The sequence below is a fragment of the Anarhichas minor genome, unplaced genomic scaffold, assembly GCF_050575085.1.
Source record: "Anarhichas minor isolate MPS153535 unplaced genomic scaffold, ASM5057508v1 ptg000010l, whole genome shotgun sequence".
In the NCBI taxonomy this organism is placed as follows: Eukaryota; Metazoa; Chordata; class Actinopteri; order Perciformes; family Anarhichadidae; genus Anarhichas; species Anarhichas minor.
Genome location: NW_027466456.1, coordinates 3,434,781 through 3,461,798, shown reverse-complemented (window position 1 = coordinate 3,461,798; position 27,018 = coordinate 3,434,781). Strand labels below are relative to the sequence as shown.

The 27,018-nt window shown below is 44.6% G+C and overlaps 2 protein-coding genes and 1 long non-coding RNA gene across 5 annotated transcripts in view; 1 reads left to right on the top strand and 2 right to left on the bottom strand.

Annotated features, from left to right (window-relative positions):
- Positions 1 to 4,015: 4,015 nt before the first annotated feature.
- cbarpb (CACN subunit beta associated regulatory protein b) lies at positions 4,016 to 17,125 on the bottom strand. 2 transcript variants are annotated; one of them, XM_076087586.1, is made up of 10 exons: positions 16,884 to 17,125; positions 16,112 to 16,184; positions 14,461 to 14,609; positions 12,973 to 13,034; positions 10,885 to 11,053; positions 9,736 to 9,907; positions 9,238 to 9,390; positions 8,522 to 8,762; positions 7,738 to 7,927; positions 4,016 to 6,655 (listed from the first exon to the last, which is right to left on the bottom strand). In XM_076087586.1, exons 2-10 carry the CDS (start codon positions 16,157 to 16,159, stop codon positions 5,167 to 5,169), a joined length of 2,673 nt encoding a protein of 890 aa, XP_075943701.1. In that variant the 5' UTR covers positions 16,160 to 16,184; positions 16,884 to 17,125; the 3' UTR covers positions 4,016 to 5,166. The 2 variants fall into 2 exon arrangements, with proteins under 2 accessions (XP_075943701.1, XP_075943700.1); XM_076087585.1 differs by lacking the exon at positions 16,884 to 17,125 and having other exon boundaries at positions 16,112 to 16,734.
- Positions 17,126 to 19,709: 2,584 nt separating this feature from the next.
- Positions 19,710 to 24,970, top strand: atp5f1d (ATP synthase F1 subunit delta). 2 transcript variants are annotated; one of them, XM_076087583.1, is made up of 5 exons: positions 19,710 to 19,944; positions 20,722 to 20,875; positions 21,572 to 21,660; positions 24,552 to 24,681; positions 24,841 to 24,970. In XM_076087583.1, the coding sequence occupies exons 1-4, from the start codon at positions 19,828 to 19,830 to the stop codon at positions 24,672 to 24,674; spliced, it is 483 nt and encodes a 160-aa protein (XP_075943698.1). In that variant the 5' UTR covers positions 19,710 to 19,827; the 3' UTR covers positions 24,675 to 24,681; positions 24,841 to 24,970. The 2 variants fall into 2 exon arrangements, with proteins under 2 accessions (XP_075943698.1, XP_075943697.1); XM_076087582.1 differs by having other exon boundaries at positions 24,552 to 24,970.
- LOC142946393 (uncharacterized) overlaps positions 21,721 to 27,018 on the bottom strand; it is a 50,553-nt gene continuing 45,255 nt past the window's right edge. The window contains exon 3 of the long non-coding RNA XR_012953072.1: positions 21,721 to 22,382. This is a non-coding gene — a long non-coding RNA (uncharacterized LOC142946393). The remainder of the gene's footprint in view (positions 22,383 to 27,018) is intronic.

Sequence of the window (27,018 nt, the reverse complement as noted above, 5' to 3'; positions counted from 1 at the left end):
AACTCGACACTATTTTGGTCAGGATAATAATACACTCACATGTGCATGCATGCATACTGCGTGTAAGAGCCAATTAATCATATTTATATTGGGTAAAATTGTTTGTGTTGGCATGGCATATTACATTACTTTTTGTATTATCCAAGTTTGTATTAAGTTTTAGTAAATAGTGCCATAATGCAGTTTTTTCTGCGCACATGGCAAAAAAAAGGGTTCAGGTTTGGATTGCAAACAAGCTTTTCACCGTGTTTAGCTTGTGGTGACGTAGTCTGATAGAGTGATAACCAATGTATTACATTTGGAACGTAAAGTCGGTAGCGGACCGGAGGAGATGTAACTTTGTCACGTTGTAATGGATCTTAAACAAATCCTTGTTCAGGTTTTCCCTGGCTCCTGTGAGTAAATTGGGTCTTCGCAAAAAGGTTTTAAAATAACTTGAACACGAGTCAGAACTCGGATTCCTTGCAGACTAAGTGACCTATGAACTTGGAGCGTGGTAAACCTTCACCACACTGTGTCTGGGTGACTTTGCTCTCTGCATCAGGAGCAGCAGTCTCCATCTCGTCTACCAACACTCGCCTCAACGTGACCTTGATAAATCGTCTGCATTTCCCTCCTAGCTCTCTTCTAGACTTTGGCCCCGCAGCTCAAGGCTACAGGCCAGTCCGATAGATTATAAAGGTGCAAAGAAGAAGACAGACCCTTTGTAGATCACCGGCTGGATTTGGCTTTTCTTTCCAATTAATCTGGAGGAGGTGATAAGGAGAGGCAGGAAATCAATACGAGCCTAAGCAACAGAGAAAAAATGAAATGAGATTCATGAGAGGGAACCTTATCTGCGATCCGTTCCCACGCCTCGATTAACGACCATCCCCTTGAAATAAAGCGAGTTAGAAACACTTTTAGCTTCATTCATTTATTCACAGATTGGAAAACAACCCTAAAATAACACCTTTTTTTTTTTGATAATTTGGTCCCTCAAGGCTCAATTGATTTGGATCAACAAAAGCATAAAGTCATAAAGAAAGCGCGTCTTTTTTTTTTTCCTTTGAGAAATTAAGCGGTTTACTAACAAGCAAGGAATACAGAAATACTACTTTAAAAAGGGATAAATCTCACAAAATCTCATCACAGCATCCTAGCACGACTCTTAAAAGTACAAAAACCTCTAGTCGTACCAACGTTTCGACTTCTGCATTTAACAAATGAGCAGTAACTATGCATCATTTTTGCACCGCAATTCTGAGAAAACATGAAGATTTTGTACTAAAATGTTAACTCTCATGCAGACCTACACACAGCTATGCATCAATGCATTTGACAGGCTACATGGTTAGTACGCAAACACCATTATTTTTACCACAGTGTCCCCAGTTGTACAGCATCTGTCTAAACCTAAAAGAGGACGTCCATTTAGTCTAGCTCTTGTGACATTGTGCTTGTATACACAGCAAAGTTTAATCTTTGTACACGCGTACGGAAAAGCAACCTTTTGTGGCAATTTCTCTTTAGGTTGTTGCTGTCGTCATCTCGTATACTGACTCAAGACGTTTGATCTGTGGGGAACGCAGCCGTCTTCCCTTTCGTCCAGCCCTGTCAGCATTTGCAGAGTAATTAGTATCATCGGGGACGCATCAGTTCCATCATAACTGAGAGGGGAGGATTTCATTTCCTTTCTGCTGATTATCGCCGTCTTAAAAAGAAAAAGTCGAGCACATAGTGTTTCTTCACGGTGGATTATTGTGATTGGGGCCTGTGTGAAAGAAAGGATAACAAAGAAATAGAAATACAGAACGCTTCCTTCTCTACTCCTTATTTGAGTTCACCCCTTTTTATCTCATGTCCTTGCTCTCCTAATGAGGAACGCAGCATCTGCACTTATCCACAAGAAGAGACTCCTGTCACGTGGCGGAGAGATATCTAATCTGGGAAATCATCATCACACCCAAACAAAGAGAGGAGGATAACGTTTGTTAACCCCCTTCATTTTCTATTCAGGGATTTCAATTTACTGCGAGGTAATAGCCTCAAAAGAATGAGGAGAGCGAGACGGGGGATGAAAGGCGGAAATCCTTCTCCTCACGATTAATATTCAACACCATCTTGTGCAGTGGCTTCCCTCACTGCACGTGGGAGAGACGGAAAAGCCCAACAGCCCCTCTGAGAATGAGACCTTATGAGCGTGACTGGGTTACAATCAACCTGCTGCTGCTGACGACGTAAAAAGCAGAGATCTTGCGAGCAAAAAATGTAATTCTGGCTTTCTTCGCCCACAGGACATAATCTGCTGTCCGGGTTTCGTTTGAACGGCAGCAGCGGTTTGTTTGAAGCCGAACAAGAGGCAGAAAAAAAAACAAGTGGGCTTAACTACAAACGTCTTTGTTCGGTCTGGTTTTATAAGCCGACAGGAAGCGAAGCCCTCGGCCCCCCGAGGGAGGCATCTACTGCACTGTCAACTTTCTCAGGAGACGGAGAGGAAGAGGAGAATGTCAGATGCGGACAAATAAAGCCTGTTCTCAGAGCCCTCATGCACAAGAAAGCATGCCTCTCTTATAAATTCAATAAACACCAAACGTCTGTGAGGGCAGTTATCTCGTCTCATAGCTTTAATGTAACTGCCCACCTCATGGCTGTGAACTTGTGCACAGGACTGAGTGTGTTCCGCCTATTAGGTCAGAGGTCAATGTCGGTGATGCCCAGAGTACAAAGAGTCGTAGTTTATGGAGATTATCGTCATATCTGTGACTGATGAAGAGTCATGATACCAGAGTGGGCTGCCTGGTCTGATAGTTCTGAGCCCGTCCTCTTCAAACCTGCCACACTCCCACATTTCATTGTCATTTCAGCAATGCAGACGTACAAAAATATTTTCAAAAAACTGGTTAAACAAGCTAATTAAAAAATAAACAACACAGTTGTCACATAGCTGAGAAGCATTTTTCAGTCGAATAAAAACAACAAACGACCAGTCAGACACTCAATGAGGACAATCAAAGGATAGCTTCCTTTTTAAGAGATCACGTAATTATAACTTTTCTGGCCTTTGCTAACTGCTTCATTCATGTCCCAACTATCTCAACCAGTGGTTCCCAACCTTTTTGGCTTGTGGCCCGTTAAAATCGAGTCCTAAAACCCAGAAATGAGTCAGCATTTTGGCACTCTGTGTCGTTCCCTCGTCTCTCCTTAAATAATGTTTTGTTTTTTTGTCAGATGCCTGAAATAAGGTATGTGGTGAACACAAGCTGAAGAGATTTAGACGTTTTCTTCTACGACATAAAATGCTTCAGTAAATATCCCTCTCGGGAATTTTGACGCTTTTATGCGTCTTTAAAAAGGCGGTTGCTAACAAGCGGATAAATAAAACGACTAAAAGGTCGTCACGCTGACCAATCCACCTTTACTCGTTGTGTTTAGACTCGCGCACATGGGTCTGTGGTGGCGTTTGTTTATAGCCTAACGTTGCATTCAAACGTGTTCGTGTCTTAAAGTTGTGTTTGCAAAAGAGCTTATTTTCTGCAATAATCCAAAAAACAATGGAAAAATCCCATTGGCTAACATTCAGGTTGGCCTACAAAAATACATCATTGCTGCAGCACTGTATGGGCCTAATGCAGCAACACTCTTAAATCTCTCTTAATTGCAGCATCAAAGACTTCTAAGCAATTTAGAAGCTGAACGCACACAATATCGTCCAAGGGGTTTTTATTGTCTAAATCAGGATCAATGGACCAATAATATTTCTTTAGCCCAGAAATGTAATAATTATTATTTAATAATTATTATTCCATTATGTTTTTTTTGTGGTCCTCAAATTTAAAACTTGTGTCCCTGCGATTGAAACAAACAATTTGTGGACTGTGAAAATAAGATCTTTTTTTTTCTTATCTTGGTGCTCTCGACCGATTGTATAATTAGCTTTTAGCTAAGACAAAAGCTAAAATTATAAAACATTGGTGAATCCCAGAATTCAACGAGGGCTGACAAAATAAGAACAAATCGTGGATACGAACAAAAGAAAGAAGAAATTTGTTTTTATATTGTTTCCTGGCTGCTAATGACTTAAAGGCCTCCAACAATTGGAAAAACAATCCACCAATCAGAGGTTTTTTAGTGATTAAGAACTGGGACGTCACTTTCCTGCAGAGCTACATTCAGGAAAAATGGCGTAAAAATTGCCAAAAGATGGCAACAAGCATGGATGAGATTGACGTAGCTATACGGGGTCCGAGGACACAACCAAACCAAATATAACTGCTTGTAATAAAAACATAAATCACTTTAATCATCTCAGACTTCTCTTGGGACCCCCACAGGTTGGGAACTACTGATCTAAACAACCAGTGTGAACGACTTATTAAAAGGACGGTTCCCCCAAAAACCGTTGTGAGCAGTTGCATGTAGGAACTATTTTCTTTCTTCTGAACTACACCCAGCAACCGCATCACAGCGCAGAGGGGAAGCGTGCCTCTACTCATGGACGAGAGGCTCGTTGTTTCCGACACACGGCAACTCACACCAAAACAATCCAGACAGATAAATAACACAACAGTTAAGACGCATACGTCGTTTTCATTTGGGGGTGAACTGTCCCTTTAAATTTGCCTTACAAGGCTTTGATTAACTATTCAGGTATTTTAGATCATTTTGTAGCTCATTAATAGTGAGAAAACTACTTATTTTCCACTAATGCATGATCAAAGACTCGCTGTTGCGTCCAGATCTGAAGCTTTCTACTCATCTAATAGCACCTTGTTTCACAGTGGATCAACAAGCACCGAGGCCATATTGGCGTCAGTTATTCAAACTGGAGAGCAGAGACAGGAAGGCAGAGATGGACATAGACTACAGACACAGAAACAATTAATGAGGAAGCAATTATTACAAAAAGCATATCATTGTTTGATATGTTAGCTCTGTTCGTCTATTATCTTGCATTGGATCTTTCTTCCTCAATGAAAAATGTAACAGCTTTGTAACGGCACGAGGAGAGGCTAGCTGCGTTTCTAGTGGACCATCTAGTAAGATGATTTAAAGCACGCCTCCAATTCAAAACACCATTCAAGCTGCACACAGAGAGACGATACAACCGAGGCGAGACAAATCAAACAGAAAGGAAAGTGTGTATCAGCAGGAGTGAGGGTGACGAGGAGGACGACTGGAGCCCTGCTACACTGGGCTGTGGTCCGGAGAGGCGCGTGCGGCCGTCACCGTCACGCACTCAGCATCTGTGTCCTTGGTCCTGCGGAGGCCCGTGTACAGCCTGTCATCCAGGTTAGCAGTCAGTTTGTCTGTGAGCTCTGCTGTGATGGTCTGAGGGCCGTAGCCCGAGGAGTCAGGCGGCTGAGGGGGCGAGCGCTCGTCCGGGGGCTCGGGAGGGAGTGCAGGTTGTCTGCTGTCCTCCTGAGGGTCGAGGTGCTCACCGGAGGGATGAAGATGTAGTGGGGAAGAGGAGGTGTTGTCCTCAGCGTCTCTGACAGAGACACCCTGCTCCCCGTCCTCGCCCCCGGTCTTTGTGGTGGTTAGCTTTACCTTTGGAGTGTCGGGAGTGCTGCCGGTCCCCTCGCTGGTCTCCTCGTCGGGAGCGCTGACGATGCGGGGGAGTGTGCTGTGGTAGCTTGTGTCCAGCGGGTAGTTCACACTCTCACCCCTCCTGAGCGGGGCCCGGAGTCGGTCGAAAGAGGACTGGAAGTGCCTGACACCCGGGTCGCTCCACTGCTTGTGGCGCTGCCACTGCTTGCGGAGGTGGATTCTGGACCGGTGCTTCTTCAGCGGCGACTCCTGCTGGTCGTACTGAGGGTCGTGGCGGAGAAACTCGTGGAAGAGGGCGTCCGTCTTCTCGTCTATGCTGTAGTCTCGCCGGTGCAGAGCCAGCGGTTGAGGCGAAGGCTGCGCGGCCTCTCGAGGTGTGAGCATCTGACCGTATGGGACCCAGCTCAGTGAACCAGCACCTGTTTCTATGGAAACTCCTCCGCTGGCGCCCAACAGCAATTCGTCCTCCAGCTCCTCCTCAAGGAAATGAGACTCAAAGCTCTCGATAGTGCCGGTTCGCCCCGTGTTGGTAAAGTGGTGCCTTTTTTCGTGGGCAGTTCTGTCCTTAGGGCTGCCGCTGCCGCTCCCAAACAGTCGCAGGTCTTCTGGACCGCGAGATGGAGCGTCTATCGACGCGTAGCCGCTGTCCATCTGCAGCAATTTACGAGTCCCCGTTTCTGCGTCGCTGCCCCCTCGCTCTGATTCAGTGCTTTCCTGTTTCCTCTTTCTTCCCTCCTTCGCCCGCAACCTCTCATCCATATACATCGAAATGTCCTTGTCATCCTCTCCACCCTCTGCCTCGTCCCCTAAATCCTGGGACTGGTAGCTAGGGAGCCCTCCTCTTTCCGTCTCCGTGCGCCCGCCCAGCGAACACACACTCTCAGCATCACTGCAGACGGAGTTCCTGTCATTGTTGCTGCTCTGGTCAGAGGCGGCGTATTGTTCCAGTGTCGCGCGAAGGCTCCATAGGTCTTGGTAAAGTGTCTGGGGGTCCTGGGGATCTGGGGGGTCTGCACCGTCCCTTCTTGCCAGGGAGAGTGCTTCGTCTTGGGGATCAGGGGACAGGCCAATCACCCCTGGTCCTCCATGGCTGCAGCTGGGCTCCACCATCACCTCTACCTCTACCCTGTAGCGTGCACACAGGTGTGGCGAGACGAGATAAAAAAAATGAAAAATAGTTAGGAGAGAAGGAAGGGGAGAAACACACGGACACGCAAAACAAGCATCAATGTCAGAGCATTTACCTGAATAACACATTCATCTGACATATGACTGTGTTCACACCGCACAGAATGGTTTTCATGACTTGCAATGGCTGGTGTTGCATGTCCTTAAACTGAATTTAGCTGAATACTGATGCCATGCGGGCTTGAAAATTCCCAGAAACCCCCTGCTTTCATCAGCAAATTTAAAGCATACACACAGTGCTGTAAGAAACAACTAGAGTGATATCAGCAGAAGCACTGCGGCTTCCAGGAAATTGCTTTTCAGCAACAAAATCTGCAAACATACACAAGAAATATTGATTTTGTTTAATCTAATAGTTAGTGATGTAAATTCTACTAAGGGAGATTGGTTATTTTTGTTTATAACCTCATATTGGGCGGAATCTGCGTTGCTATAATTGCAAACTTAAAATAACAAAATCTCAGTGACCCTTGCCCTTTTTTGCGGACATCATGACATTATCAGACCATGTCAGCGATGGAATGGTTTCCTATGCCAGAATAAACTCTGCGTCCCGATTCTCCACTTCACTCTCCAAATAATAAGTGCACTCTGGGAATCCCCCACATCTGGCTCCGAATCGTGAAAGTGGTTCTTGTTTACAGGGATCTCATTACATGCAAATCAGCCTGTGGTTAAATACACAGTAGTTACATAGCATGTTGTGTTTTGATTTAATTAAATTGGATAGAAAAGAGGACCGCTTTAAAGCATCCTTTTCTATATTGTTCAATGATTTACAGATTAGTTTTAATTTGATTGTATCCCTGCTCATCTGGCATGTTAACACAACCACTTTGATTTTTTTTTTGCGTCATAAAAGCTCACTTTTATCTTCAAGAAATGTGGTGAAGAATTGGGACTTTAGAGCCGTATCTTACTGTATAACATTATCATACGTTTTCTAGCTACAGTAAAGAAAAAATGAGTGCAAGGCAGCAAAGCAGTGAACGAAATGAATGGCAAGGGAATTAAAGATACCTGCCGAGGGAGGGGGGTGGGGTGGAAGGAGTCGAGAGGAGGCGTGTCGATGGGTGGCTGGGACAGTAGGCCGTGTCCTGGGTGCGGGCGAAGTACTGGATGAGGTCTATGTGGCGGGCGTCGTTGTCGTCCTGGTCCATGCTCTCGCTGGCGGCTCGCTGCCGCTGGAACTGCCTCCTCGTCGGAGAGCCTGGCTCGCAAACAGACACGGGGAGGGAGCAGTGAGTTGCACACGTTGCGTTAGCAGCAGGCAGGACTGACGAGACACTTAATTCAGGAGAAAGCTTCCATCAACTGTTGAGGTTTCTGAGGGGATTTTGTGATCTTTTTACTCGATCCCTCGGTAGGATCGGAGGACTGAGCTTGTGGGAAGCGCAGGGAGAAGAAGTGTGTTTGTGCAGGATGAAAGGGGATCGGCAGGGAGGGTTTGCTCAGGGGCTCAAAGTGACTTGGAAGACCAAACTTTACGCCTCTGAGCCATCTGTCTTGTACGTGTGTGTGTCTGTGTGTATTTACGAGTCTTAGCAGCCAAAAAGGCATCTCATAGTTGGTTGCTGGAGCCCCCTGCTTAACGGTTGTCTGTTCGCCACGAGGGAACATTGACAGAAATACTAAATAAATAGAAGAAAATATATCTAAGAAAGAAACTGCCAAGAGAACAACTTTTCTTTTCTCAGTTATGAGAACCACAAAGAATTGTTGCACCTCCCTGCTGCATTGGCACAGAGTGTTTCTAAAAATATGAATATCTATCTAATATATATATAAATCAAGGATCCATTACCTCTGGTGTCCAGACTGGAGGCTCTCTGGCTGCTGTCCAGCTTCCATTTCTTGATCTTGAAGTAGGGACTGGCCCCCTCCAGGCTAGCATGGCGCCGCAGTTTAGTGAAGAACTGCAGCACGGGCCCCTGGCTTCCTGCGCCGCCGCCAGCATGAGGGGCACCGCCGCTCCTCACCGTGGCCCCTTCTCCGACACTGATGCTGCTGCCTCTGCCCCGGGGCCCCGCTCCCATCATCTCGATCTGAGAGAGAGAGAGAGAGAGGGAGAGAGAGATAGATGTGGTCAGAAAGAAAACCTGCCAAGACTGGTGGTGTGTGTTTAATCCCTTCTGACAGTGATGTTCCACACAGGCTTCCTTGTTTACCCATCAACCATCAATCTTGTTGGTCCTCCCTCAGGCTCCATGACCCTCTGAAGTCCTTACGTATGACTCACTGGTTGACTGGCTGCTCGAATAGCCGTTTGGTGTACTGAGTGACTATCTTGAGAAAATTCATCACTCTACAAATGATTAGCTCAACACACTTCTTACACACTGCATTTTTCCAATACACAAGCTCTTACAGGTCATTTGTATGCACACTCACAGTAGCTGTGCACTATTTAAAATGTGTTTCACGAAGAGAATCACTGTGTGGCATGCCAAACTTTAGGAATATATTCATCGTCACTGTTACTTGGTGCTAAATATTTGACAGCAGTTGGAGGCGACTTACAGAGCTGGAGATTGGCTCTTTAGTGCCGAGAGCAATAGTGTTCCCACTGAAGCTGGTGTCCACCACAGAGTTGAGAGCGTCTCCAGGGAGGGCACAGCTGGGATTGACACTCAGGCTGGTTAACGCTGTTTGCGGTAGAGGGCACAGCATCGGCTGAAGAGAAGCACACATAAAAAATAAAAGATCCCTTTTGAGTCAGTTGTTGAACACGCGTGTTATTCAGACTATAACAAATACAGCCAAGCAAGGTAGCGCCGCTTCCGCAGTTTGTTGTCATGTTTACGTGAAAGCTATGAATGAACATCATGTCCAGATCCTTTCTCCAGCTGTCGGCTTTGCAACAGCGATTGAACATCTGAATGGAAAATCAATGTGCACAGCCTGTTGAAATGAGCATGCAGAGCGTTTGGTAGATACATGTTCTTGCCCTGACTTTCTAATTAACCCCAGTCAAGACAATCGATGCATCAGGACTAAAAGCAGGTTAAAGGCCCTCACCTGGAAGATGGAAAGGGCCGACTTGGTGACAGGGCGCGCCGTCATGGTGATGCTGTTCTCAGCCGAGTCGCACTCGTGGATAGTGACTATCTTGAGGCCCGGGGGAGGGATGTGGAGGTGTGTGAGCCGGGCGTTCTTCAGGTGGTGAAAGTCGCCCTCGGTCAGAGTGTACCTGGAGAGAACGACACAGAGTTACAGGGGAAATATCATGCTCAATTTCCTTCCTTCCTTGTGATTGACAGGCCGCTACCTCAGTCGTATACCGTCTCTACGTCTCTCATCCGCAGTCCAAATATGGTCACTTCAGTTCACTGCCTAAAGAAACCAAGATGGCGACGGCCAAAATGCCGAACCTGAGGCTTCAAAACCGCAGTAAACAAACCAATAGGTGATGTCACGATGACTGTGCCCCCTTATAATATACCGTCTATGGAGAAAACCTGTATTCACCTTCTGTCTGAAACGCTCCGTTTTAGCACCCGTCTCTTTACGCGACCCCTCCCGAAAAGGTTATTGATCAGTGCTTTCAGGTTCCTTGGAAGCCCTGACTGCTCGTTTAAAGCACAGTTTCTTAATACGAACTGTGTTCTCCGTGGATGGAGTGTTTTGATACTTTCACAGTATCTATATAGGACCTAGACCTGCTCTATCATAAATAAATACAAAATAAAAAAACACATGGAAATCTCACTTTCTACAATATGTCCACTTTAAATACAAAGCACTAAAATCCGTGAGAAACAAGTCGCATTCACTCTGGATAAGTTTGAAACCATGACGCTTATCCTTAAGAGGCAAACAGCTATGGGGAAATGTCTGACTGCAGACCCATCACAGTTGCACTGGATTCTGCAGTTAGCCTCACAGAATAATTCCTTTTGAAGTGTTTGCACATCAGGCTCCCGGCTTTAAGAGAAAAGCAGGGTAGTGAAATAATGAGAAGGGGTGAGAACTCTTTGTGTCGACAGCAGACTTAATGCATTCTGGATTCATTGTTAACCCTTAACTACCACAGAAGAGAGATGGACGCAGTTAAATGTGTGAATCCTTTGATCACAGAGAGGTGAAGTAAAGCTGGAGTGCACGGATGTCAATGTGAATAAAAAGCATTTTCTAAATGTGTGCCTCTGTGTTCGCTGGCTCTCTAACCTGCGGCCCTTCTCCTTCTCCTGGGCCTTCTTGCCGTGATCGAAGAGCGCAGCCTCGTTGAAGGAGACGCGACGGCCCATGGTGCCCGTGGAGAGGAAGCGCTCGGTCTCCTGGTTGTGAGAGCTGGCCATTGACAGGCAGTCGGACTCATCCACCCTGATGGTGATTTCTACCAGAGACCCAAGAGGAAAGAGACAGAGGAGGCAGACAGAAGAGGAAGAGCGAGAGGTTATTGTTATTAGTGACACGGCTCTGACAATGTTGGTCAATCTGCTCCAGAATGAAATATCTCAACAACATTCATGGTCCCCAGAGGATGAAGCCTACTGACTGTGACGATCTCCTGACTTTTCACTCTTTCAGTGAAATACAGAATACTGACAAACGACCAAAAACCCACAAAACTGCACCTTGTGTTTGGTGCCAGTTAGAGAACGTTACCATGCTAACACTAAAACTAACAGGGTGAACATGGTAAACATTTTTCATGCTAAGCTTTAGCATGCTAGCATTGTCACTGTGAGCACGTTAGCAGTACAGCCTCAGCTGCAAGCACGGCCGTAAGACTCTTAGGCGGGGTTGCACCAACAAGGATTAATAGATTCTAAGATCAGTTCTACTTAGTTATCAAAACTAGGTATAAAATGGGTAAATACAGATTGTAAACTAAGCAGAGCTCTGTTGCCCATTTAAATACCAAAATTAAAGAGTTTAATCTATATGGAGATGTTTGCTTTCCCAAATTAAAATAAATAGATGTATACATTTGTTGGGAACTAGTAAGTGAGCAATAACAGAGGGGCGGAAAACAGCTGCTCTGTATTCCTTAACAAATTGTTACGTTGTTGGTAACTAGCTAGCCAAAAAGTCAGTTAGTTAGCCTAACGTTACTCGTGATGGGTCGGCAGAGAAGCTCCAATTTATCCTCCTTTGAGAACAACTTGTTGGCCGAATCAATGGAGCAATATGGCCAAATAATGGAAGATATAGAACTGTTTTCACAGTATTGACCAATCTTTCTGTTCAGCTCCATCACAGTTTCCTTGCTGAATTGGTATCTTGAGAGAAATTCAATAGCAACATCATAAAACTCAATTGGGTTGAGTCTGTCCCTTAACTTTCTTTGAGAAACTGGATTATTTTGTTCAAACCATCTCAATAAGGCAGCCAATGTAAACGTTAAACCTCCTCAAGTGTAAGTTTAAAGTTAATACTGGATTGCATATTAAATTGGAGTTTAAAGTTTTGGTGCAGCAGAATTAAATTTAATCTGAGTTTAGAGTAAAAAACAAATTGCTTTTTGAACAGAGGCTTAAATGTAATCTTTCTTAATTCTAATTCAGTTTTCGAAGTTTTGTGCTACATGATTTAAAATTACACCATGATTTAAATCGGGTTTAAAAATAATCTTTGGTGCTACCAAGCTCTGCTATTGTTTTTCCACATATTGTATGCCCACCTAATAGGTGATGATTTATCTAATATACTATAGGATTACCATAGCTCTTCTAAAGTCTGTAACTGTGGTTCCCTGGTGACATAAAGGTTCAGGGCACCAACCACGAACCACAACGTCCCCAATTCAGTTCCAGCTGGGGACTTATGTTGCATGTCCTTCCCCATCTCTTTCAACTGTTTTTCATACCCCCCCCCCCCAAAAAATATTTTTAAAAGTCACAAGTGAAGCATCTGACGTTCAGACACCTCTGTGGAGGGCGAATATGGTAATATGGCAAATTGCTGACTGACAAAACTTAACAAAAAGCCTTACAAAAGCAAGTTTGGTGCCAAACTGATGCTTCGTTTTCATAAATCATTTTGCATCCGAGACATTCGCTTGTCCGAAAATGTCAAAATGCATTGCAGGAGTGGCACAGCTACTTAACCTAATTGGGTCGAGATCACAATTTTTTTTAATGGAGAAGACATTACACATTTGTGCTGACGCGCTAAAAATATCCCCACTTCCATCAATCCAATCCCTCCATCTCCCAGCCTGCCCGTCTACATGACTCTTCCCTCTCTCAGTTACTCGTCTCATCATGTGTTCCCTATCCCCCGCTCCCTCTTTGTCCATTTCTCTCTTACCATGGGTGGGCTGAGACTCCTCCACGTAGGTGGTGTTGGTTTTCTCGGGGTCATCGCTGGCGCTGAGGCACACAGAAACATTCAGATCAATGCTGTGACATGATTACCCCCAGAGGTCCGTCGTTCATCTGTTGAAGCCCCTCGGATGGTACAAGGCTTCACGATCAGCTGCGTTACTGTTTGACCGCTCTGTTTTGTGTTTAAAAACCCAAATCATATGACTTGATGTCCACCACGCTGTTTTGTCTAAATGTCTGCCTGGCTGGCTGTATAATCATTGCCGGTAACTTGATAACCCTCGGGGCCACGGGAGCTCTTGGATTGATAAAGCATGGTGCTTTATTGAATTGCACGCTTCCACTCATCTTTAAGGGCACAGAGAAAAAAAAGACACAAAAAAGGTCACATTGTTTCGAGGACGAAGCACGTATACTTCTTTTAGTATCTTCTGTAAACCCTCCGCGTTTCAACTTATTTACGCTGATTCATACAAGCTTCTTCATGCCCAGAATTTACACTATTAGGCGGAAACAAGAAACTGAAAGCTCCTCCCAGATATTTCTCTCTCCATCTGATTTCTTTGTGCAGAGATATGACTTGCATGTGTGTGTATGTGTGTGTGTGTTTGTGTATGTGTGTGCTTGTGAGTGAGTGAGTGTGTGTGTGTACGCGTGTGTGGGTGTGAATTGACTTGAGGGATTTTTCCGTCCACCCAGATCTGTGCTTCTTCTTGTCTTTCATTTCCTCTGTGGCTCCCGCTTCCTCACGCTGTGTGTGTGTGTGTGAGAGTGTGTGTGCGTGTGTGTGTGTATTCCCCGTGCACACACAGGGCTGGGTACCAATGCGAGATTAATCAACGCCGATGGCTGCTATGAAATCTCATTACACTCATCATTTGTACCAGTCTGCCCGATTCTCCCCTGCTCTCCCCCTGCAAGCATCGCCTTTTCTCCGTGCTCTCTGCTTATCTGCATCTAGCTGGTGCGCTCTCATATATTCAAGTGCACTTGATGATTCGTGCCGCTGTGGAGAGGGACAAAGCGTCCTGGAGGGGTAGCCATGTTGCTGCTGAATAAACACAGATGAATCGCTTATAGACGAGCGTGAATGCTGAATGTTTTTCCAGCAAAGTTGGGGGGGGGGGGGGGGGGGGGGTCCTGACACTCAAACAGCTGACATGTCTCGTGAGTGAATGCACTACGTTGTCCTGCATTAACATGTGTCTCTTTGGGGTTACATCATGTTTTCTACAACCTACTGCAATACAGCTTTTTTGGTTTGGGAGCAGACCGGATGATTCCACAGGAAGTTGTTAGCTTTGTCTTCAGCTGAAAGAGCCTCATCTATTATGCAAGTTTACAGCCCTGTCTCCTAAAAATTACGTTCATATACAACAGAGCTGCATTGGGAATAACATTTCCAGGGAAACCTATTTTGGCGTAGATGCTAAAGATAAGGCGTCTTTTTTTTTTTTTTTTTGCAACGCACCTGGCTAAGCATGGCCCTCCTCGACAGCAGCGACGGTAGGCGATGAGGAAGACGGTGATGAAGATCACTGTTCCTACCAGGAAGACGGAGAGGATCACCAGGAGGAGCACGTAGCCATCCTGCTGCTCCTCGGCCACGAAAGGGATCTCCTGGGAGACACAGAGGAGGGCAGAGATGGATACATAGATTATTAGAGACACCTGTTCACCTGCAGTGAAAAGAGGTCTACATATGTAACTTCAGTGCACGGTGCCGACAGGTCTGTTAACTGGTTATTGTACAACTCTGATTCATGAGTAGGCAGAGAGGGGAAGTAAAGTAGATATAACAGGAGGAGAGGTGGGTGACCTCCTGCGCTGAGTTTGGACATTAAGTGCGGTGCTTTAAAAGGGAGAGCGCAAGTAAAGCAAAAAGCTTCCCACATAAGCATCAACTGATATCCTCTCTGAGCTGAGGGAGAGAGGCAGAAACATGTTTAAACTCAACGAAAATAGCCTCAAATTTGAATTCTGACACAATGCGTTAGTCGCGCTAAAAATGCCGCTTTCCGTTTGAACGGATTTAAACTGAAACGCCGTCTGTAGTCAAATTTGGACCCAACCGACCCCGTCCACAAAATCCAACATGGCTGCTCCGCGCATCAACAGTAAAAAAGCTGTCGTAATATGCTGTTTACTAGTTTTCTGTCTTACATGTGTCTCATTAAATCATTACATGCTATGGTGTTTGCACAGGAAAAATACCACCGTAATGCGTTGTTATCAACTAGTATCGCTAACAATAGCTAACCTGGCAGGAGAATGCCCCCCCCCATTCAGTTTTCAGACTTGTACTGGAATGTAGTGAACTCATTCTCAGCTCTGACTTCCAATTTCGGTGGTAAAATGCAGCATTAGCCCATTTATAAGATCTATATATATATATACACACAGTTGTATTTCAATTTAGATTCAGAAGTCACATTTTTGTAAGACAGAGGGACAATCTAATCTATTTAGCAAGATTTATGTTTTTATGAACAAATACATTTCCTCTTAGCCGTATAAATAATGTGGAATTCATATAGTACACAAGTTTATTATTAAATCACCCATTTTCTTGATTTATTTATTTCCTTTAATAAGTTGAAATTTGCTTTTTAATCCAATTGTATCATTGTTCCTTTGTGCAGATGTAGGCAGAAGAGAGATTGAAATGGTTTAAATAAAATGATAGATGGCAGCACGAGTGGGAGAGTAGAGAACAGCAGCACGCCTTGTTCTCTCATGGAGTACCACCAGTGGCGTGACAGCCAACGTTATGTAAAGAAAACAGAGGACCCTATAGTGTCCATAGATCTTAAACAGTTTTTTGCTGAACTCTCACCAAGTGTTGAAAGCGCTAGACTACGACGTCACATTTTAATTTCTCTGCGAGGGGAAATTAAAGCTGAGATTAGATCAGAGATTTAATTACGCCAGGTCCAGGTCAGGATGTTCTCTATTAGCCAAGTCAATCGGCCAGAAGAGAATATGAGGGGGAAGTATGGTTCTGGTGGTGAGCTGGACACAACACACACACTAACACACTAACACACACACACACACACACACTAACACACTAACACACACAGGAAGTTTGAGGATAAGCCGGTGGTGAAAGGCAGACTTACTGTGGAGTTTTCTGGTAGGATGTTCCAGACGGTAGACTCATTGCTCATGGTCCAGGCCAACTAGAGAGTCCCCCTGAGAGATAACACACACACACACACACACAGGAAATGGCTGTTACCAGAGCTGGTTATCAAACCACAAAGTTCACCACCAGAGATATTGCTTTTTAACTGTGTTAATAACAAATCCAGGCGTAATGCACATGTAAACATAAAACAACACTTCTCTGAATTCACAAGAATAAAGCACGCTCTGCTGTCCATTATTGATGCCTGATGCCTGATAACGCGCTGTATGATGCGATAGAAGACGCTTTAGAAAAAAAAAACATCTCACAGTCGTGAAAAGACTGGTGCAGAAACCAAATACGTGTGTGTGTGTGTGTGAGAGAGAGTGTGTGTGTGAGTGTGTGTATACGGCGTGTGCTTGTGCGCATGTGTCGAATCCCACGGAAGATGCAAATGCCAGCATCTCGGCTGCAAATCATCACCCGTAATTCCATATCGGCCTGAAGGCTCTGTACCTACCTCCCACACACACACACACACAACAGAGAGAAACACCAGCTCTCACTAAACGCTGGCTCCAGCAGCTGAGTTCCACTACCGCTGCTGCTATGCGTTTGCTCCTCCACATCATAGCCATTAATACAGCTACTGCTGCACCAAACGCCCACCCACGCACACACTCTCTCTCTCTCTCTCTCTCTCTCTCTCTCTCTCTCACACACACACACACCCTCACACACACACTCTGGATAGAGCTACTCACCCAGCAGGGTAGGAGCAACATGCCAGCAGCACTCAGCGCTCCTTGCTCTCCTGCCAGTCACTGCAGCACTCAACTTCAGCACCACAACCTGTAAGCTATTGCCAAGCTGTTTGCTTCCAACCTGTGTAACTCCCCTGCATCTACCGTCCAAGCATGAAAAACCAACAACAACGAAAAATACACAGTTACGGGAAACACATCAGGCTGTGACCAGCATGCTTCCCTTTGCAGTGCTGTACCACATCCTGCTTTCTACCAGCCCAGCGTCTTACCCTGATGGAGGGCAGTGCGCAGCAGCAGCTCTGGATATGTGTGTGTGTGTGTGTGTGTGTGTGTGTGTGTGTGTGTGTGTCAGGCTGTGGCACAGGAGTCTCCTCCTCAGCTCCCTTGCTGCATCCTCAGCCCAACACCAGCCGACTAAGCAACAGTGTTTTCACGACCCCCCCCCCCCCCCGTCCCCCTGGCCCACCGGCCTCGAGGCGACAGGACGGCAGTGCTGGTGACAAGCACACGGCACAACGATTTGGTTAATTATTCAGTTTGGGTAAATAAGTTTGGCATTACATAAGTGCCTGCTGCATTCAACACGTGCACTTCAAAATATATATATATATTTATATCACTGACAGGCTTCCTGGTCCAGTCTGTTTCAGTGGTGATGATAAAATACTGTAGTTCATCACAAGGAATGACACCAAACAGCTGCCTCACTATATTGATTAAATGCAATAATAAAGTTAGATAAAAAAGATAGAAAATGATCCTCTGTTGCTAGGCTTTAATACATATAAGGAGAAATAATCATATTTGTGAAAAGTGTATTGTAAATCGATGTAGCCTGCTACTTTGTTGAGATTTGCTTACTACCATGGTGTTTCTAACCCTGAGGATTGCTCTCTTGCTGGCTTGATGGCAGATGGTGAGACACGGGGTCCCAGCGATGGATCCAGTCACGCTTAACCACATTTCCGTCTATCTATGCCAGCTGCATTACTGCTATATGTACTGTGTGTCGGTTTCGCTTCTATATTTAGTCCCATGATTACAACACCTCCGTGGAACAAAATATGATTGTTTAATGTTGGAACTTGTAATAACCTGTTGAAGATCGGAGGAAAAAAAAAACTGTTGCACAAAAGAAAACATCCCGTTTTGTATTGCTTGGTACAGCAATACCCCCCCCCCCCCCCCCCCGCCCCGCCTCCCCGGAACAAAATAATGAGCTTCGTCTCCGGCAGCTGTTTCCTCATGGAGGTTTGGCTGATACGATCGTTTGCAAAAAAAGGCAAAATCACTTCACATTGCGTGATGAAATGAAGCCGATGGTAAACTTGGATGAAAACCAGCTACGCTCCGCGCAGCGCAGCGAGGTTAATAAATATGCCATCTTGATACATTTCACACAGGCGCTTCTGATTTTCACCAGTCCGGTGACACCGACAGAAAAAGGTAGATCACGACTTGAATAGGTTCTGAATAGGAGCAGGCATGCGGCAATAAAAAAATAAAATAAAATAAGAAGAAGGTAGCACTCACCTACTCAACTGGCCGGGTCCATGCAGGGTCCGAGGTGGGCAAAGCCAATAAACATGAAACTCCTCTGTGGACACTTTAATGTGGATTTTTAACGCTAAAAGTATTTATGAATGAAACCCCACTGTTTAAGACACGCCCACCACCCAGTCAGAGGCGCACTACGTGACGCGAGGAGTGAGGTAAAGCTGCGTGATTGAAGGGTTTCTCCAAATTAGCCCGATGGTCAAGTCAGTGTTTCGGTGAAGGGAAGCCCGAGTGTCTCAATGAATGTTAACTATATTTCCTGAAAATACATTTTAGCACTCTTTTTTGTTGTTGTCTTCTTTTACTGATTCATTTTGCATTAGGTGTCACTCGCTTGCACGTGTGGAAAAAATGGTGAAGCACACCAAGTGCAGAAGTCTGTTAGTCTGTCTGTGTGTGTTTGTGGTCTTTGGTGCCATTCAAGTGGCACATAAGAGAGCAAAAACTCCCAGAATAAACGAGTGGGTCCCTATTTGTTGCCTGTGTAGCACATAACACATCACGTTGGCGCCATCTACTGGTGAAGTGAGCTCAGTAGTTTCATACACGAAAAACAATGTACATCATCTCTGCCTTCCACATTTTGACAAATGAGCTACTCTTCCCCAAATGTTGCTCCCATCATCTCTCTAAAACAGGGGTGGGCAATTATTTTTCCCAATGGGCCACATGAGAAACAGGGACCGTTGTGGAGGGCCGGACCAATAGAACTCAATCCTGCTCAATATTACTCCACCTCTTTATAAAAAGCAGTACATTGTATGGTTTTGATAAGCTGCGAGTGGTGGAATATAACTAAGTATATTTGCTTAAGTACTGTACTTAAGTACACATTCAAGGTACTTTACTTAAGTATTTCCATTTTATTCAACTTTGTACTTCCACTCCACTACATCTCAGAGGGAAATATTGTACTTGTTACTCCACTACATTTGTCTGGCAGCTTTAGTTAGTTACTTTAAACATTATAATTTTTTAAACCCTTCCTAACTACCCACAATTAACAACAGTGTATAAATAAGTTAAAACGAGCTCCACCTTAAACATCTGCAGCAGGAATAATGATCCAAAAAATATACATATTTAATATCCATATATAATAATAAAACACTGACAGGGATCAGTGTTTTTGTTTTTTTCAAAAGACTACACTACCCTGCATCCTTTGCAACTAATAACCAACCTGAACCGCGTTCATCTCTCAAAACATCTGTTGTTTTTCAAAAGACTACACTACCTAGCATCCTCTGCGCCACCGTAAAGCTTTATGGGTAGGTTTCCAACGTCCTTGTCCTACCGAGCGCACACCGACTGCCTTCACGCAAAGGGGCTTTGAGGATCTCTGTCATTCGCTTGAACTTGAATAAAAATCTGATTTTCAGACATGATGGCAGCAAGATTTCTCCGCCGTTCCCTCCCCGTGCTGAGGCACGCTCGCTCCTACGCCGAGGCCGTGTCCGGTGCCCCGCAGATGTCCTTCACATTCGCCTCCCCGACACAGGTAAGCTAGCTTTGACGTTAACGCTAATGGCGAGGCTTCTGTGGGGCCTAGCTAGCTAGACGGCTAACTGTTGTTTCTCGTTGAAATGCAAAAACAAAAACATGCCTCCGGGTCATTTGGAGGTGTTGTATTAACATGCGGTGTTGTAGTCATTGCTAGTTGTAGTATTATATTTCATGCACGCGTGCAGACAGTCAGTTAAAGATTTAGCTCAGCTAACGTTAGCTAACGAAGTTCAAGCTAGCTGTCATTCACTGTCTTTGACCAGCAGTGAGGCAAAGAATACTTTGCGAAACAATATCACTCTTTTCCAGATGGATAACTGAGTACATCATGTATGTAAATGTTTTAAAATGTGTGTTAGTTTAAGAAGTACTCAATTGTGAAACGGACACTTAGCAACGTTGCGTTTAATGCTCTCTAACCTTGAGGTTCATGTCTCTGTACTAAATTCAGTCCAGTGTCATCTTGCTAACTTAGATCTCCTCTTCCACACAGTGCTGCAGGTCTACTTCACATTCTGCTGCAGACCTGATGTATTTGATCCAGTAAAAAAAACAAAAAACATTACCACCAAAATTGTGTGTATTACTTTGCATAAAACGTAAATTGAAAGGTGACAGCGAGTGGGTTGTATCATTGATGCCGCTCTGTTGTAAATTCTACATTTTGGCAGCTGTATCTGTGATCTGTCACTATTTCTTAATGGCAAACTGTTTGCAGGTCGGTCCATAAGTCAGTGAATGCATCGCTCCATCTTCTGTCTCCACTCTCCAGGTGTTTTTCGACGGGGCCAGTGTGAAACAGGTAGACGTGCCCACACTCACCGGTGCGTTCGGTATCCTCCCCGCCCACGTGCCCACCCTCCAGGTGCTCCGGCCTGGTGTTGTAACGGTCTTTGGTGACGACGGCTCTGCTGCCAAATTCTTTGGTGAGATTTTACTTTCCTAAAACAAATGTGAACGACTAAGGTCAGTTTACATGAAGGGCCTAAACCAAATTTTCCTGCTGGTAAAATGAAACATGTATTCCTTCAATGCCTCCAAACAGTGTAGGCAAACAATAGCCCATAATGCATTATTACACATTATTTTAAAAAGAAACTAACATATCAGATCACCATCTATAACATGCTCTTACAGTAGTTACTATGTTGATCTCTTTTCTTCTATCCAATGTGCCTCTCGGCTCAACATATTCAAATGTCTAATACCTGCTCTGACTAGTCATGAAAGATCTTCGTGATGTCAGTCTAGAGATCACCAAAATTCTGCCCCACTTTCTGTCTAGCCCCCCACATTTTGATTTAAGTGTTTTGTTATTGATCTTTCTGAAAAGCTGAAACATGATGCATGCATTATTCATTCCGTCTGCTAAGCTAATTTCTGAGTTCCGCCATTTTTTCCCAAACAAATTCAACAGTAGATGTCGATGAAACATAGAATGTAAAGCAATTACACAGTAGATGAACAAACCCTCAATGAGAGAGTTCACTGTGTAACAGAAGCCTGAGAGTGAGGCAGGGTATCCTGGCTCTATAATGCACATTGCATCATTGGTTATAAAACACAGTGAAGAAGACTGTATGTTGGCATGTCTAGTTACACTGTTGTGTGTGTGTACGCAGTGAGCAGTGGGTCAGTAACAGTCAACGCTGATTCTTCAGTGCAACTGCTCGTTGAGGAGGCTGCTCCTTTGGACCAGCTGGACATCGCTGTGAGTATAATGTCAACATCACTCCACACTCGCATGCAAACTAGATCGGCCTCTGCGCTAATGTTGGTCAGAATGACCATAAATACCACCAGATAATAAAAATCTGTCTATATTTTCTTTGAATTAGTGTAAACCAACACAGTTGATGTCACTTTTAATATATCTACATTTTTGCTCTATCAAAATGAAATACATTTATCAAACATTACATGTTGTCCATATACTTCAACATGATCTGCACGACTGAGTGTGTCGACCTACATTCATCCACACACAGGAGGAGCTTATAGAGCTGAGACAATGTGCATGTAATGAAAGGTTTGACAGAGGGTCATGATAAAAAGTTTGACTTGTAGATTTAGGGGAGAAGCACAAGTTTCCATGCAGCCTTATATCCATGAAGTTATATTAAGTATGGTGCTTTGCTTCATTTAAACATGAGGGTAAGACCTTGAGTGACTTACTTTAAGCCACCTTAGGGTAAGTCACTTCAGTGTAAGGGAAGTAGTCAAGGGGCTCAACAGTAATGGTTCCCAGTGGCACTAAATAGCCAAACATGCACCCCAGTCACTTCAGCTGTATGTGAGAGGAGATTCAGCTGACTAAGCAGAATCAAGACAGACTGGAGGTCGTCTCTGATAGCAGAGAGGATGGACAAGCTGATGTTGGCATCACTTGAGGGATCCACAATCCAAGACGTCAGCGCTGAAGGGCCAAAAGATCTGTGGTGGGAATGAGCACAAGGGTCCAGATAAGCAAGCAGCCAGTGACTTCCGCGATTAAAATAGATTCAAATACTGTAAAGTATCAGATCAAACTACAAAAAAGGATGTTTGGTAACTGTAATAAAACTTGTATTCTTTATGTCATCTTTTATTATTAAGCTGACATATGACTGCATGGTAACTTTAACTACTCAAAATATAAGGGGATTGAAAATGGAAACCATATATTCAGTTTCGGCAGACACAAGCTGATGCCAGGTCGGCCTCGAGTAGTCATCCAAATGGAGCAGCTAAATATAGTTACAGGCTCCATCATGTACGAGAACATCACAATGAAAAATCAATCCAGAAAAGTAGGAGAGAAGACGATAAAACGTACGGCGGTAAAATGAATCCAAATGAAAAGGCATAAGCACACAGGTTTTTTTTTTTTTGTGCAACCCTGTATTTACCTTAATGATTTCAACCCATGGTGATGGCATTGACCACTGTTTAATGGGCTATGATGATCCAGTGCTACATATTGTGAATGAGGTAGTAGCCATAAATGCAAAGGATCGATATTTGTGGCTTTTATTGAGTCACAACGACAGCCTTAGAACTTGAGGACTGAGAGTCAGAATATCACAGGAAGCCTTCTTAAAAACCAAGAACAGTATCTTCTACATGTATTTATGCTATGAAGCAACAGTGTGTTCACTCAGTATAATATGTCCTTTTTAATCCCGTTTTGAGAAACTCATTCAAACTTTTGATTTCCTGTTTGTTCTATTGCATTTGAAATGTAGACCTTTTGATTCATTGTGTTTTAGAGGCTGGTGGTTTTTGTCTATTTAAAAATAGACTTTAAATTGCTCCTAACCGTCGCTTCACAAAGCCACCGGTGATCCAGCAGCCATTGTCTTTGTACCCGTTAGCCTGTAAGCTCTGTTCTGCCGTCAGCTCTGAACTTTGATTTCACTGCGGATAAAAAGATTAATTTCTCCTTTTGATATAATTATGATGGTGTGTGTGTCACGTTTACACCTGCAGGGTTTGGCTTCGTATCATTCGTTTAAAGAGATGATAGTATCTTCCCTTCAAAGATCATTTAAAGTATATTTTTGTCACAAACTGTACAGAGAAATAATTGCAGCTGTGTTGCATCGAGCAGGGTTACAGTCAATTCTTCATGGATCTTCTAGTTGACTGACATTTGTGTGATTGATGTCCACATCCGATTTGTTGAGGCCTGCATGAGTTCCTCTCATTTTGATCCTTTCTGCTGATGAGCACCTCCCAGCCGATGATTATCCGTCTGATGGCCGCTGCGGTTGGACCCTCGATGTTGAGCCCTTGTTTAAATGTCAGTCTTGTTAATGCCGCGCTGCTTTATTATGAGCCGTCTCTCTTTGACCTCGGGCAGTGCCAGTGTCACTGTCAAGTTGACTCCGTAGCAGTAAATTAGTTATTTCTTCCTCGTTGTCCTCTGCTCTGCGGTGAGAATGCACATGGGCCCACGCTGTTAATAAGGAGGGAAAGGTCAGTCACTGTTGAGTTATAGCAGATGTGTCAAATCCCCACTGGGAGACCTTTAACTCCCAGCTATGTTTGGCATTTCTCGTCTCTAATCACTACCGTGACAAATGGAGCTTTCATAGCAAAGAGGCAGTGGGGATCTTCTCTGCTTGTCTTCGTCCCCACTTTTGACTCGTCGTCGCTCAGCCTCGCTTTTCTGACTGTCACATCACATAAAAAAGGTTTTTAGGATGAGCTTTGCAGGCTGGTTCGTGGCTACGTTTGGACTGCAGGAAAATCCCTTTTGTTTCTCAAATCCGATCTTTAGGACGGGACTGTCCGCTTTGTTCTTTGCAAGTGATTGCAGACTTCACGGGTTGCTGTGGTCACGATGTAGGTGTCAGTAACTACGTAGTGACGCTGATGACGCGGCTTTCCAACGAGGAAGCAGGAGCCTGTTAAACATTGCAGAAAGTAAAAGTGCCAGCAGATGATTTATTTTGCCGTCTGTCCACGAACTGTTGTTTCCCTCCATAGCGTCTGCTATGGAGGGAAACAACTAAAAAAAGAACTGGCAGTCAGAACAGGGCAACAAAACTATATCTGAATTGTAGGCTTTGTCATTTGCTTTCCTGTTATGATTCTCATTGTGACACTTTCTATTTTTAGGCTGCCAGGGCCAACCTGGAGAAGGCCCAGTCCGACATGGCAGGCCTCTCTGACGAGGCGGCGAGGGCGGCGGTTCAGATCAGCATAGAGGCCAACGAGGCCATGGTCAAGGCTCTGGAGTAGACCTGTGGTACGACATCTCGGCTGATCATCACAGACGTGTCCTGTTAATTAGTTTAACCCGACAGCGTAGTGACGCATGTGCTCACAGTTGTTAATGGAGTCGAAAATGGAAATATTGATGACAAATTACACTGAGTCACTGTGTCTCTTTCCCCCCCTCCTCTAGGTAATCTTTTCTCTTTCTTTGATGGAAATTAATGGTCCATCTGTTTCCAGCTCTGTCACGTCAGTGTCCAGAAGAGTCCATGCTTGCTTTGTACAGTGGAGGAATTACAAAATAAATTTATTTGGAAGTACCTGCTGGTGGAGATTGTGGTGTTTTCTTTGCATCTGTCCCTCTCCTGCTGCTTAATGATGATCATATGTACTACTGATGCACAAAGACAACTGACTGCCAGAGAATTGTATAATTCAGAACAGACCCATGTGGTACGAAAGTAAAGCTAATCAGCGTGACTTATAGCAGACACACACACACACGCTCTCTTCAGGAAGCTCTTCTCATTAAGCAGACTTGCCATGGAAAGTAAACGCAAATTATGTGGAACTTCTGCGCCAGTTTGTTTGCTATGTAGTGAATGTTTCTGCCACTTGGGGGCAGCAGATACCCGCAATATATTTCTTTTGCACCAGAGCATTTCAGGTAATCCCATTTCTATTGTGCTTCTCTAACCACAGTTTCGGGGAAGGAAGTCTCACTGTATTTGTCACATAACTACTGCTGGAAGTGATTTCGGGGCAACTCCTTTTTAAAAGAAGCATCCTCTTTCTGAATGCTCTGCTCTGGTGAAAGCTTAGTCACTTTTAAACGTTGCTTGTGGTTAGGGAGTTATTTGGAACTCTGTCGCCGCCTTGATTTAAATGAGCTGCCAGCGCTGGTTTGTTATGAGTGATGACCTCAGGACTCGGTGACAAAGCCAGGAAAAGTACTCCGCTGCCGGTCGTGTGGAAAGCCGGCCGGGGCCTTTCTCGTTTCATAACCACAGGTTTCAGCCCAGACTCCAGGAGGCGCCGACCTCACTCGCGTGCCGACTTGAGGCCGTTCGGAGCTTAAAACCGCAACCGGTTGATTCTGAATGTCAAAACTCTTGAGGGCCTTTTAACAAGTGCGAGCACATTGTGAAGTATCGGTGTTTACACAGAAATGCGCTCGTGACTGCTGCTTATGTTTTCTTAAAGCCGCATTATATGCATTAATTAAGGTCTGACTTCTCACTTCAAAACGGGACGAATCCAAGGAGTTTATTTTCCAGTCGAGGAAGCAAATGCGCCTCTGTAATCAGTGAAGACGAATAACGGCATGTTTTATGACCGTTGAAGTATCCTTTTCCATTGATGGCACGTGCTGTGTAGACTTGCAGGCCGTGATTTAGCTCAGTAACCATTAATAAAAACAAAACAAAGAAAGAACTACTTCTCAACACCTCTTGCACATCCTGCTCTCTGTTCTCCTTTCCAGTCTGTCTGTCTCTTTCATCAAACCCTGCTCACCCCAGCTGCACACACACACACAAACACACTCATCAGTCAGCCCTCGAGGGGCCTGGAGACGTGAGTAACACTTCAGACGGAGGAGATGAAACGGGCCTGTCAAAACCACCAGTTCTTTAATCCAGATTCATGATACGGGATGTTGAAACCAAGCGCCACTCCATTCTCTCTCTCTGCTCGATGCCACTCTCGTTGAAAGGCAGATTGGAAAATGACCATGTGCTTTCCACACTTCCACATGCGTGCTCTTGTTTCGCTCAGCTCGAGTTGCAGGACTTCCACGAAGATTCTGTGATTGAGGAACAAGGCTGCTTAAGTGTGCGGCACATCCAGATTTAGTTTTTGTGTACTGAGTGCATTTGTTTTGGGACAAGGAAATGAATCACTATATTCATCTTTTCCTCTCAGCTGTTTCCATCAAGAACTGTCACAAGCTGCCTCCGCCACGCATCCCTAATGAAGCCAACATCTCATAAACGAACCGTCTGACCCGAGAGCTGAAGTGCTGTTCACTGATATAGAAGCGATTAAGTGCTGTACATTGATATCGGACGATGGGTATCCTATGAGGGCCCTCACTCCGGAGCCACTTGTTGCTATTTCAGGGCTCAAGAGGCCTGCAGTAATAAGTCACCGTCTATCTCCCGTGGATGGCCACGTGCTGTAATTAAAAGGCCTCGCCGGGAGTGAATAACACGATGCACGTGATGACAATCCACGTGTCATCTTTAAATGGTACTCTCAACACAAAGCCACTCCCAGCTTTGCGAGAGCCTCATTGGGCTATATTTACTGAGTCGACCATAGTGGGAATAAAGACCGGCCCGTGTGAATCATCATCATTTAGGATGAT

Excerpts from the sequence above, each read along its gene's own strand:
- cbarpb (XM_076087586.1), bottom strand. The coding sequence starts at position 16,159 with ATGAGCAATGAGTCTACCGTCTGGAACATCCTACCAGAAAACTCCACA. Across the intron at positions 9,391-9,735 it reads CGGCCCTTTCCATCTTCCAG|CCGATGCTGTGCCCTCTACC; the intron begins GTGAGGGCCTTT and ends GCTTCTCTTCAG. Across the intron at positions 6,656-7,737 it reads CCACCCCCCTCCCTCGGCAG|GGTAGAGGTAGAGGTGATGG; the intron begins GTATCTTTAATT and ends TGCACGCTACAG.
- atp5f1d (XM_076087583.1), top strand. The coding sequence starts at position 19,828 with ATGATGGCAGCAAGATTTCTCCGCCGTTCCCTCCCCGTGCTGAGGCAC. Across the intron at positions 19,945-20,721 it reads CATTCGCCTCCCCGACACAG|GTGTTTTTCGACGGGGCCAG; the intron begins GTAAGCTAGCTT and ends TCCACTCTCCAG. Across the intron at positions 21,661-24,551 it reads TGGACCAGCTGGACATCGCT|GCTGCCAGGGCCAACCTGGA; the intron begins GTGAGTATAATG and ends TTCTATTTTTAG.